The sequence below is a fragment of the Lolium rigidum genome, chromosome 6 (assembly GCF_022539505.1).
Source record: "Lolium rigidum isolate FL_2022 chromosome 6, APGP_CSIRO_Lrig_0.1, whole genome shotgun sequence".
Taxonomy (NCBI): Eukaryota; Viridiplantae; Streptophyta; class Magnoliopsida; order Poales; family Poaceae; genus Lolium; species Lolium rigidum.
Genome location: NC_061513.1, coordinates 130392286 through 130405836, shown reverse-complemented (window position 1 = coordinate 130405836; position 13551 = coordinate 130392286). Strand labels below are relative to the sequence as shown.

General features: G+C 42.8%; 1 protein-coding gene across 1 annotated transcript; it reads right to left on the bottom strand.

Annotated features, from left to right (window-relative positions):
- Window positions 1–5841: 5841 nt before the first annotated feature.
- LOC124660172 (phosphatidylinositol/phosphatidylcholine transfer protein SFH6-like) lies at window positions 5842–13098 on the bottom strand. Its single transcript, XM_047197969.1, has 14 exons — window positions 12855–13098; window positions 11991–12282; window positions 10133–10229; window positions 9755–10021; window positions 9592–9669; window positions 9345–9446; window positions 9179–9228; window positions 8974–9073; window positions 8689–8787; window positions 8490–8600; window positions 8134–8251; window positions 7534–7913; window positions 6261–6335; window positions 5842–6156 (listed from the first exon to the last, which is right to left on the bottom strand). The coding sequence occupies exons 1-14, from the start codon at window positions 12886–12888 to the stop codon at window positions 6136–6138; spliced, it is 1824 nt and encodes a 607-aa protein (XP_047053925.1). The 5' UTR covers window positions 12889–13098; the 3' UTR covers window positions 5842–6135.
- Window positions 13099–13551: the final 453 nt, after the last annotated feature.

The following is a 13551-nucleotide window of genomic DNA, read 5'->3' as shown; positions in this document are numbered from 1 at the left end:
ATTTATGTCGAGCATATTTTTGGTGCGCCACAAAAATAATTTTTGTGGAGCATATTTTCTACGTGCGCCACAGATGCCACTTCTACCTATAATGGTTTTCCTACTAATGTCAATATTTTACCGAAATGAAGACGAAGTCCAGAGGGGGGTCGAAGAGGCGCCTCAGGGCGGCCAGACCTACCCTTAGCGCGGCCTGGCCTAGGGCGCACACCAAGGGGGTGTGGGCCCCCCAGGTACCCCACCAACCTAAATCCTCCGCCTATTTATACATCTTATCGGGAAAACCCTGGATACTCGAGCCTCCATCCACAAAAAGTTCCGCCGCGGCCGCCATCACAGAACCCATATCGGGGGGTTCTAAAGCTCTTCCCGGCACCCTGCCGGAGGGGGGATCATCGCCGGAGGCATCTACATCGCCATGCCCGCCTCCAAAGTGATGTGTGAGTAGTTCACCCCTGGACTATGGGTCCATAGCAGTAGCTAGATGGTTGTCTTCTCCATTTTGTGCTTCATGTATAGATCTTGTGAGCTGCCCTACATGATCAATATCATCTTTATGTAATCCTACACGTTGTGTTTGCTGGGATACGATGAATATTGTATACTATGTTGAGATTGATTATATATTCATGTCATATGTTATTTGTGATCTTGCATGCTCTTCGTTGCTAGTGGATACTCTGGCCAAGTGGATACTTGTGACTCCAAGAGGGGGTAGTTATGCTCAATAGTAGGTTCATGCCTCTAGTTTTCTGGGAGAGTGACAATAACTTCTAAGATTGTAGATGTGTTATTGCTACTAGGGAGAAAACAACAATATTTTATCCAAGGGTAATTCTATTATTTACTTTACACACATTGCTTAACGCGATAATCTGTTGCTTGCAACTTAATACTGAAAGTGGTTCGGACGATATCCGGAAGGTGGATTATTAGTCATAGACGTAGTTGGATTACGGTCTATGTATTATGTTGTAATGCCCAATCAAATCTCAGAGTAATCATCTTGTCATGTATGGTCGATATTCTATCAGTTGCCTACCTGTAATTTATTCACCCAACATGCTTTTTATCTTTATGGAGAGACATTCTAGTGAACTGTGGACCCCGGCCCTGTTTCCTTTACACTGATACAATCATCATGTTCTGTTTACTTACTGTAATTCATGTTCTCTTTAATTACTGCAAACATCTCTTTCCACTCGACGTCTAATCCTTTGTGTTCAGCAAACCAGTGAGATTGACAACCTCACTGCAAGTTGGGGCAAACTACTTTGATTGTATTGTGTGCAGGTTCCACATTGTTGCAGTCGTCGGTAGTGCGCCCTGCCACTAGTCAACCAGCAACACCTTCAGAATTCACGCCTTTCTCCTACTGGTCGATTGAACCTTGTTTTCATACTGAGGGAAAACTTGTTGTTGTGCTCATCACACCTTCCTCTTGGGGTTTCCCAACCGCTTACACAACAACTGCCAACAAGATTGTCTGGCGCCATCACCGGAGCACCATCAAGGCTTTCTAGCGCCATTACCGGGGAGAAAGAGGATTTCTGCAAGGGGAGTCTCTCATCTCCAATCTTTTTTACTTTGTTATAGTTTGCTTAGTTTACTTTATTTTGTCTTGTTTGCTTTATTATATCAAAAACACAAAAAAATAGTTTCAATTATAGTTGTCTTAATATCAAAAACACAAAAAAATTAGTTTCTATTATAGCTGTTATTTCTGTTGCTTAGTTTTACTTTTGCTAAAAATGTCTATTCCTGCTACTATTCGCCGGAGGAAATGATTTTCACTTTCAAGCAAGGGCGTGAGGAGAGTTTCAAGGAAGCTTGGTCTAGAATTAATAGTTGTTACAACAAAACTGAACCAAAAATCACTCTAGGCTTGCTTCTTAGTAGCTTTTATTTTGGTCTTATTCTGCGTTATAGATATGCTTTGGACAAAGTAGCTGGAGGAGATTTCCTTCATTATGATGGAGATCAAGATTTTAATGCCATAAAAAAGTTGATTGCAACATATAGCTCACCTAGTAATTTTGATCCATCCCTTGAGAGCATCTTTGCTAGATTAAACACTCCTGAGACAAGTACAACTAGATTGAACGAATGTTATAGTATGCTTCGGGAAAAGTATGATCATGTTCCAATAAACTCTGAACCCTCAAGTTTGCTCCGTTCAGTGAAAGTTGATATAGGTGGAAAAATGTTTTATGATCGTTGCGATATTATGTCTGAATTTTGCCTTATTCCTAGAGATATTTACGAGTCTTTAAATCTTTGGGGACTTTCTGAGGGAGGAGAAGAAATATCACTTACCAATAATGCTGTTATATTATCCATTGGAATTGCTGAAGGAGTGCATACAGATTTTTTTAGGGAGGATGGTATCCACTGATTATCTTGTCATTGAATGAGTAAAAAAAGGACAAATCACGCTAGGGCGATCACTGCTAAAACTCCTGGGAGCAAGGATTGATGCTGGGGAAGGAATCATGATTTTCACCTCCTCACCACGTGGTTCTCATTGTTTCCCTATGAAAAAGCTTAAAGGTAGGAGAGGTATGCGCAAAGCTTCCGTCATTTATGATGTTGATGCTTCTTCATTTGATAATACTTGATGCTCGCACTTTTTCTGCGCCTAGCTGAAAGGCGTTAAAGAAAAGCGCTTATAGGAGATAACCTATGTTTATTTTCTGTAAGTTTTCTTTTTTTGAGTCTTGGAAGTTATTACCCCCTCTAATAACCTCTTCTTATCATTTTTATTTCGTTTTTGTGCCAAGAATAGCCTCTAATAGGAAAAAAGTAAGATTTGGGGAAGTTGCTATCCTGAAAATAGATTATGTGATGTTACCATAAACATTCGTAAAAATAGCCAGCGTGGAATTTTGAGTTGTCATTTTTTATTCATATGCCCTAGGTTATTATCTAACTTTCGTTAGTTGACCACTTTTCAAGATCAGCAACAGAGGATTTTCGAAAAAAAAATCGATCTTTACCGATGCTATATAAACCGTTCCCGGAGCCGCTGAAGAAGACGTCTCGTTGATCGAGGCTGGTGTGCCTACCATTACTTTGAATCGATGGATAATGTGTAGTGTGTTGTAAACTAAACTTGCTTAATTTGCTCGAAACGGTCGTCGTTGTTGGACTTCAGTTACTATTGTCGTCGTTGTCATTGAACTTGATTACTTATATGATACCGATGCTATATATCTTTTAGGTTTATTATTATTACCTTGCTTTAATTCTTGTGAATATGTATGCATGTGAACCCTCTAATCATTTCCATTGCATTATATACTAATATGCATTGTGTCCATAGAGATGACGTACTACGTCGTGTTCGAGGGGCGGATTCCAGGAGTCTACGAGGAATAGGAGGACTGCAAGAAACAGGTGCACAAGTTCAGCGACAACTGCTACAAAGGATACCCGACTAGGCACGAGGCGGTTGCCAAGTGGAGGAAGCACCAGTCGAACAAGAGCAAGATGAAGACCTTCGTTGTGCTCTCGCTCTTGCTCACCATCATCGCGACGGTACTCTATTTTATCCTAGTGTAGGCGGCGGCCGGTGTCAATTCATTTGTATCTCGAGATGATAAACTTTGTATGGATTATGAGTTGTATGGAGCTATATGTATAACTCAGTCGGGCTCTAAGTAATGTGATGATGATGTATAATGTTGCTATATTATATCTGTCTAGTATACATGATGTCTATATTATATTTGTATATTACTTGTATATATAACTGTATAAAACATGTATGTCTACAGCAGGCAGTACAAAATCGTTTATACATGTAGCTTATTCTGTGGCACACCAAAAACAAATTCAGTGGCGCACCTATTTCTGTGGCGCACCTGGGCCACATGCGCCACAGAACTTCTTATTTCGGTGGCGCACCGTCTCTAGTGCATCACAAAATGTCTTAATTTTGTGGCGCATGGGCTGGTGCGCCACATAATTCTTATTTTTATGGCGACGATTCTGTGGCGCACCTCCCATGCAACCGAGTATCATTTTTGGTGCGCCACTAATGAGCTTTTTCCTACTAGTGTCTGCCTCGTCCTCACTATCTACGACCGAGAATCGACGGGTCCCCATCTTCGCTGCTCGCCACTCCGGCGGCCAGAGGAGGCGGGGACCTCAGATCTACGCTCGGTGTTGTAGAAGATTCCCTAAAGTTAGAGTTTGGTCAAAGGATATTGTCGTTATGGTGGCTATGACGACGTTTTGTGGGATAAGAATTAGGTATACCCGCCTCGTCTTCCACCTCGTTGGCGGTGATCTTGCTGGTGGCGTTGAGGAGGGCGAGGTTTCGTCTGGTTGCCGCTTCCATGGAGTGGTGGATCTCGTCCCGCCTACGTGTGTAATAGGTTTGGTGTTATAAGCTTCGAATCAATTCAGGAGTTCAATGGCGATGACTTTGGCTTTGGGGCACTGGTCTTTAGGAGCATGTGCATGAAGACTTCCCGACTGTCATCAACAACGTCAGACCGCTCCGGTAAGGGAGTGGCGATAGTGGTGCGTTGGTGGCTCGCTTTGGCGGCAGGTGGTGTTAGGTGGTCAAAGGACCTCATTGTAATTTTTATTATGTTTAAGTTGCTTTGTACATCTTGTGAACTCATGCAATAGATTTGGATCTTTCCCGAAAAGAAGGAAAAAAGGAGCATGGAGGCTGGATCTGCCCAAATATAAGACTAGGTTCAGTCAATGGACAAGCCGCTGCGCATGTACCAATTGTGGTTTATGCTACATGCTACTACAGCAACATGAGAAGAATGAAACTATGCGTCTATGCTTCATTGGCACCACCATTGACTAATTATTGTGTTGTCTGTGACCTCGTGTGCATGTAAATCAGGAACGGTTCCGTTTTTGCCACCTGCCCGGCGGCTACCCTGACGTCTCAGGTCAAAACGGAACGCCCGAACAGGAAAAGGGCAGGGACAGCTCGATTTGGAAGCGTCCAATGTGGAAGCAGCAATACCTCCTGTCGAACAATTTGGACGCCAAGTGGCAGAATCCGGCGGGTCAAATCCAACACGTACTACCTGCAGTGGAGCAATCGACCAATCACCCGCCGTGATGAGATGGAGATGGTCGTGTGGCTGGTGCGCGTAGGGTCTGATTGGCTGATCTGACGGCCATTACATGCATGATGGTGTCTCCAGAGATCACAACAGGGTGCCATGAAAAGATATCATCCACTGTGCCAAAGGTATCATGCTCATGCGGAATATGCACAAGGAAGTGCTCGTTCCGATTGATGACAGACAAGGCTTGCAGTCAAACCGGAATTGAACTGAATCAGTGTCTGCCGTTGGCTCGCTTAAGCACCTTTTTAGAAGAATATTTTCCATCGCTGAGGAGAGTAGTTTCCACCAATTTGTTAGGTCAAAAGATGACATAAGCCCTTCGAAAGCGCACCAAAACCCAACTTACAAGATACTACAACGTAGCAAAACAGCACCTAGCTCTTTCGCCTCCCTCACGATTTCTGTTTGATTTGGTTTGAGAGACGTCTCCAACTCAAGTGTATCTACAAGAATATGTCATCGCTTGACGCATCCAACTTCTCCACGCACAAAATGGACCGACGCCACCAGCTGCTGAAAGACTTGCGAGGCACTACTGTTGCAAGGCATTGTCCCATTACAATACGACTAACAACGGATGGCGTCAGTGGGGTGGGTAAGGTACTCCCAGGTCTGAAGTCTACCTCGAATCACATACGCCGCTCTGCTTTTGAGCTCGGGAGTCGGACGGATCAATGCGGTCACCAACCATAGATGCTAGCGAGTCCAGAAATTCAACGTTCGATAATAAACTTGGATGGACAAAACGAAAAGGCCCGTTTGCAACGAGACACTGTACTGTACACCCCCTCGTATATTTCTGAATTATGTACCGTACACCCTTGTATTTCTGAGCTCAAACATGTTCCAAGCATCAACAATATATACTCAATCCTGGAAGGCTGGAACATGAAAGAGGCGGCAAAATGCTCGCCTGCACTTCTATTCGTAATACTTACAGCAATTTTACACCGGAACAATATATGCATCCAATTTGCAATAGAGAGTATCCCGTCCTGAACGATAAGAGATCGCTCGGAATGTGCTCCAATACTTAGAAACAGGACCTCTTCTTCTGCAAATCAACGTATGGAATCAAAGTAAAGAATTAGAAGCGCTCAAGAGCACCCCCGTTTCAAAACAATAGGAGCAAACACAAAACAATAGGAGCAAACGTACCCGAAACTTGGTACTGTTTTGTCGTTCAATATATGCAAGCATCTCGTCCTGCCTTATCAGTGTCTCATAGAGCGCCTGCACAGGAGAGAAACAAAGGTTGATAACCAAAAAATACTGCTCAAAGTGAATGGAATTATGTTGTTTCACATGCTTGTAGTGCAAATCATGAAACTGGGTGAAACTACACTAACCACAACAACAGATACACATTACACTTGATATCACCAACATCTGGGTGACTCCAACGGGCTGACGCAAATGCACTGTGCATGTCCGCATGGACAGAGGGCAGGGCATGGTCCCCAACAGGGTGATGCAAACAGAAGGCTAGCTGTGGAAATGTCCGTTCCCATTTCAAGCCCAAATTTGGGCTGGATTTGCAGTCCTACCGACAGTATCCACGTCAACGCCGCCCCCCTCGTATCCGCCCTGGGCCCACCAGTCAGCGGCACACTCCACTCTCTCCTCTCCGAAACCAAGCTGCCTCCGCCACAGAAGCCCTAGCAAGCTATGGACAACGCACCGCCCATCGCTGCCACCGCCTGTCCCTGCTCAAGCCCAAGAAAGAGCTCATGCCGGAGCATAGATCTGTGGAGACAAGAAAGCAGGCGGGCTGGCCAAGAAGAGCCCGGAGGCCGCCGCTGCCCTTCAGGCCCACCGCCCACGCCAACGCCATCTCGTGTCGAGCTCAATGCACTTGCAATGGCCAAGGAGTTTGAGTTATGGCAAAAGGAAGTATAGCTCAAGCTATTCACCAAGGAGACCCGGATCATGACGGGCGACCTGATCATCATGGACCCAATGATGAGATTCAAGAAGAAGCAAAAGATGATCCACGATCGAGATGAGTGATCACTGAGATATTTATCTTATTTTGTGTGTTTGTTTATTATGAACTATGTGTCATTTGTGATCCTTTTGATACTTTGATGTATGCCGGCGCGGATTTAATTGAATTGCCAAGTGCTGGTAATTTATTTGCTATAATTTTCATTATATTTAGCTACATTTTGTAAAAATTACCAAAATGGTGAACATGAGAAAAAAAAATGGACAGGTCTAGGGGGTGCCGTTGAGGTGACATGGCCCAGACATGGGGGACATGGGCCTCTCGTCTGTCCGCCGCGCATCCCAGACGGACGTCTATGTCCGAAATGGGTTGGCCCGTTGGAGTTGCCCTTAATTGACCCAGCAGGAGTCAGTCTGATGTCATTGCTGGAGAACTATATATTTTTAGGTGGAGAACTAGTCTTTGTTTATGAACTGGAGGTACCTTCTTTGTGGAAATCAGCTCAGCTTCCAATGCATCCACACGGCGGACAGCCGCACTGAGCATTTCCTCTTTTTCGAGTGGCAGTTGAGATGGCTTTGCTTGGAGCGCATGCACCTTCTCCTCCAGTTCATGAAGCCGCCTTGATACATACAGAAGGGTACCATTTTCGGTATGTTCAGAAGGAGATGGAGGTCGGACCCCTTCCATAAACTCCAAATCTTTAGGAAAGCCCCCAGATTGCCTTGAGAACCTTTGGGACATTCTGTTTGGGACAGAACGGATCACCATAAAAAGGCTCATAATAAAAACTGTCAGACAAGTAACAATCTTGGTTTGTAGCACTCCAAGTGTCATAGGTATATTTCTCAAGGAGAAAGCACCTGAGTGAAGCATGCAACATAACTAGTCAATAAAGATCCATTAACTCGTAGTAGAGCTGTTTTAATAACATACTCTAAGTAAACTATGAACAAAGAAACATGTTTCATCCAGAAGATTCATTATGGGGTGAGTATGTTTCTAATTAGTCCGTACAAGTTGACTACAAGTCCCAGTAACTTCTCATTAAGAAGTATAAGAGTGATAGCAGTACATAAAAACCTGGTGTAGAAGCCATTGAGGTGGCCATTGGACTGTTGCACGCATCATCCACAGTGGGGATGTTTTCCTCTACAACAGGAGTAGCACCAGAAGTTGAAGCATGTGCTGGAGACTTTGGCTGCAGGCAGGGAAGATGAGTCAAGGAGCATACTGACCAACAAATATTACTGGAAAACAAATTTGAAGCAAACTAGCAGGAGTCCAAATGCACTTTTCCACTTGTTATCGTAGTTTTGGACAGTAGACTGCTACGGCTTAGTCTTAGGTAGTTGAAAGACCAGAGGACAATATAAATTATATTATATCATATTTAAGATTTTGCCTAGTTCTAGTGGTAGCATTCGTTAATATCTTGCCTCAAGGAAAAGGTCCAAATCAGAGTTCGCATTGGTGTCCACTGGAGCGACAGGAGATGTAATATCTTGTACTTCAGATGTAGACTCGGCTGAGGCATCACTAGATTTTTTCTGATCCAAAAAGGAAATAAGATATAGATTTTAACGAAAATTTTGAGGTGATCTTGTCATTTACATGATAACAACGAGGTGCACCTACAGCTGAGTGACGAAGCTTATTATAACAAACTGCCTTCCCGTCGGTGCTTGATATGGCAAGAATCTGTCGACCATAGTTTGCTTCACCGTTAATGACCCTCTGAAAAAATGGAAGATACATTATGCTAGTGATATTTATTATTTCAATAAAACGCAAAAGGCCTTTGTGTTTCATTTCATTGAAAAGAGATTGTTTGTTTTACATTCCTCCTAAGAGGCATAGGGTACAGGCGTAACAAAAGAATTAATGGACGTGCTAGTAATAAGAGTGTGAAGAGCAGATAACCTCTATTACAATAGGATCCTTCCAAGGACCTTTATCTGATTTTGAGCAACCTCCATTCTCTTCACACCTGCATTTACCTCCAAGAAAATCTGGCAGTTGACTGAACATGATACTAAAAATATTAGGCAGAAGCTGAACACCAGTATGCATGAACAATGAATTAATATGTTTAAGCGAATGAAAGTTTTGACAGTTCAGTACTAACCTCTCATCAATTATTTCAAGCAGCTTACTTTGGTACTTGCTCCCAAGAACCTTCATGAGAACGATAGATGAGGCAATCATTACACATAGTAAATGCTAGTCACGTGTTTAATCAAGTAACCACAGAGTAAATGCAGAAATACAAAATTAACAGCTACAGTAGTTACATGAATCTTCGAAGCAGTTTGCGGATCAAGAAATGATTTAATTGTACCCCATAGCATCTTGAAGCCCTGTCCAGCATTTATAATGTACAATCGGCACAATGTCTGCAAGACCATTCCGATTTAGTAATTAGCTCTGTATGCAATTTGAAAGAGAAACCAAATGGGCACATAGAGTAAAAGGTTATTAATTAACATAAGGTACTAAATTGAAAAAATAATGTTTAAGAAGAATAATTGCATCACCTACCTCTGGATAGTTGTCATTGTCAATCTTCTGCAGTCGCATGATTAGTTCTCTTGCCTCTTTTGAGAAGTTCTTTAAACCCTGGCTTATAAAAAAGAAGTCAATGACTACTATAACCAAGTAAACTGGATTTACTAAGAACAAACCTGGCCAAAAGAAAACGTACCACCCCTTGCACATCTAAAATAGTAGTAGACGAGTCTATGTGCCTTTTTGCAGCAATGGAGCAAGCTGGGAACCTCATCTCGAAAGATCTCTCGAACTCCTTCACATGATACTTTATGTATCGGTCAATAGTTGTTACTTTGACTAGTTTATTGGCGTTAACTTTTCCAATTAATTCTATGTACACAGGCCTTCCCTCTTTATCCACTCCATGGTAAAATTGTGGATAATACTTCCTAACTTCGTTTAATTCGGTGTAATTGAATTCCTAAAGGATCAAGTGTCAATATTAGAAGTTAAATTCGTCAAAAAAATAGAAGTCACATGAACTAAGTAATATCATTTGCTCTGTTGGTTCATGTTTGAATTTTAGAGTTACCTCTATATTGTCGACCCCAAATTCATTCCTCCATCTAAGCATTTGTGACCACATATGCTTGGCTTTCTCAATATCGAACTTCCTTGCTTTGAGGAATCTACACATAGAAGGTGAAAGAAGAAACTTAAATACATGAGAAACTGGAATTTTCTTCTTTGCATAAATTTTAAAGAAATACATGTTATTAAATATTCAGGAGAGCTTTATCTGGGAACAAAAAGGATAGATGGGTCCATTTAGTTACTCGCCTCATGATGTTTCAATTGACGGATGTGGAGGATGCTTTTAGATGGTCGATAACTACTTCTGGTGTGTTCAGTGTTAAATCTATGTACACAGACTTGCTTAATGGACACACATGTTATCTTAAGAAATATATTTGGAAGATCAAGGTTCCACTTAAAATCAGAATTTTTATGTGGTTCCTACATAAGGAAGTTATATTGACCAAAGACAATCTTAGCAAACGGAATTGGCATGGATGCACTAAATGTAGTTTTTGTGATCAAGATGAAACAATACAACATTTGTTCTTTTCATGTCCCTTTGCAAAAATCATTTGGAGGATTATTTATATGACGTTTAATTTACCTCCTCCTTCTAGTGTCTCAAATTTGTTTGGAAATTTGTTAAATGGGGTGCAAAAAAAAGATAAAGGCCACATTAGAGTCGGTGTGTGCGCTTTATTGTGGGCTATATGGACAGTCCGTAATGATTTTATATTTAACAAAAGGAGTTTCCCATCTTTTATGCAGGTTATCCCTTTGGTCACTCATTGGATCCATATGTGGTCCTTCCTGCAGCCGGTGGAGGAACGTCCGGACATGGATACTGGGTGCAACCGGTTGGCGGTCTGAGAAAAGGCTCACATCATGATGCTACATCGCTTTTTTCTTCTAGCTTTTTTTAGGTGGCTTATCCATGTTGAGACTCTAAGTGATCCATGAGATGTAATAATTGTGTACTGTTACTACTGTTATGGTGTGACTTACTTTAATAAAACCGCGGTGAACCATAAAAGCTAAAGCAAGTAGGCCTATTCCTTCTGAAAGATCCGAGGTCTTCCTCATCAGAGGCTCTAGCGCCTTACTTTCCTTCCGTTTTTCCAATCCCGATTCGAGCTATGAGCTGTGGCACAAGCCAGTTGAAGAAACCATTGCCGATAAACCATTCGTTTTCTTTCTTTTCAATGATCCTACTCGAGATAGGGAGAGTAAAAGCCCTCATTGTCCAACCTGTCTATCTAGTGCACTTTCTCCTTGCTCTAATGAACTGAACACCGACTTATTTGGATTGTTACAGATCTAGCTATTTCTCTGCCAGCATCAATTGATGCTGAGGCAGGGGCACCCCATTTCGAAAAGAAAAAAAAACTAACTACTCCCTCTGATCCATAATAAGTGTAGTGGTTTTAGTTCAAATTGAACTAAAACCACGACACTAATTATGGATCGGAGGGGGTACATCTTTAATGTAGAAACTATAAAATTAGGAATTCAAACACCAATTTCACAAAACCACAGTTCCCGGGACAAATCAAAAGACCAATTTGACAGAACATATTTAGAGACTAATTGTACCACAGAGCCACAGGTAGTGATGCATTTTACTAAATCATGACACTCAAACACCCTAAATCTGTAATTTTGTGACATAACTTTTTCCCTAAATCTGTTGCTCGTGGCATTGGTTCTTAAATAAATAGTTTTGTGACAGTCTGGATATTAACCCTGTAATTTTGCGAAATTTACTCCAAAATATAGAATAAAGATGTTAATTGCAGATGTTTTTGCAGGAAATGGAGGTAATCTACCGAAGAAGAAACCCAAATATGCTTCGACAACAACAGATGTGGTACCTTAGCATCATGTGATAATCGTCATGACGTTCTGGCAACAAGCCACCATCAAGCAAGCATCGGCGGAACCTTTCGACAGTTTGCAGCTCCTGCACGTCCCTTACATCCTGTATTGAGACTAGATTGCCGCTCTTCTTTTTGCTCTTTCTTGTCAAGGAATGCCTAAAGTTATTCCCTGCACTGATTGCTCTTTTCTTGAAGGATCCCTTCTTGGCCTTCTTGTCACCTTCCGAGTTATCCTCGTCAGATTTGATCTCTTCCTTCTCATCATCAAGCGTGACGCCCTCAAAACCTGCAACGTCAACATTGCCTCAGTGTCCCTTCTCTGACCGAAACGGAAACTGGCGATTGCTGCCGTAGTACGGGTAAGGACTAAGGAGTAGACAGTTGGTGAATTAGCACTAAGTAGTGCTTCACAATGAATTGATTTAAATCCCCTAAGATATGCAGCCAATAATCATAATTCGTAGTTCCTATCCTACTTTTTTTTGCGAATGCCTATCCTACTATTATTAAATGTTCGACACTGCTGACAGCCCTGAACAGACGAGCACCACACACACAGGAGAGATATAGCCAAAGAATTACAGCGCCTTGAATCCAAGATCTAGATCCTAGTTGTAGAGATTATCTAGAGCGAATTATCTTGTTATGTACTCTAACTACTAATAAACTGACGGAAGCAACCTTACTGCGGACATAATCTCTCGTGCGAGCACCTGCAGATACCGGGTACCAAATCGATGCGCGGAAACACCCGGGCAGGGGCTCGGAACTAGCCACAACATCGAAGAAACGATAAAGGACAACGCGAAGGGGAAAGAACCAAGGAGAAGCAGAAAGCAAGCAACACGCGGCACTCACTGGGCCTGCCGGAGCGGTCGACGGGCCCCGACATCCCTGGCGTTCCTCCCGATCCAAGCTCGACTCCTCCGGTGGATCCCGGACCCTAAGCCTCGATTATCCCCTGGCGAGCGGAGGTTTGCGGCAGATGAACACACGAGATGGAGGGAATGAACGGTGGCTTGTTTGAATTTCAGTCCCTTTTTTTAATCAGAGAGAAAGAATATATCTGTGGAGAGGGGAAAGGTAGCTTCTGGTTTCCTCTTTCAGCGGAGCGACGAGGCAGGGGAGGGACACGCAGCCGCGCCACGTGGGCTTCCGTTCGTCGACCTGGCGCACGCGGGGGTTCCCGCGGCCGAGATCCGAGAACGTATGAACCGGCTGAACCCATGGGTTGAGGACCCTTGGATGGAAAATCAAGGTATCAGATTTAACCAACCAGACTCTGAGGAGTAGAAAATGGCCTAATTGGATGACTGGGCTACGGCTGCGTTGTACTCCCTCCGTTCCTTTTTAATTGACTCAGATTTAGTACAAATTTTGTACTAAATCTGAGTCAATTAAAAAAGAACGGAGGGAGTAGCTGGTACGCGTGTTAAACCACCTTCGGACCAGGCTCATGAGTTACGGCTGAATCGGCCGTTTCCCTAGAGCCAACCTCGTTGATGCTCTCTCGATGGCCAAAAGGCGTCAATCTCCTGCACTCGCTAGTGTGACT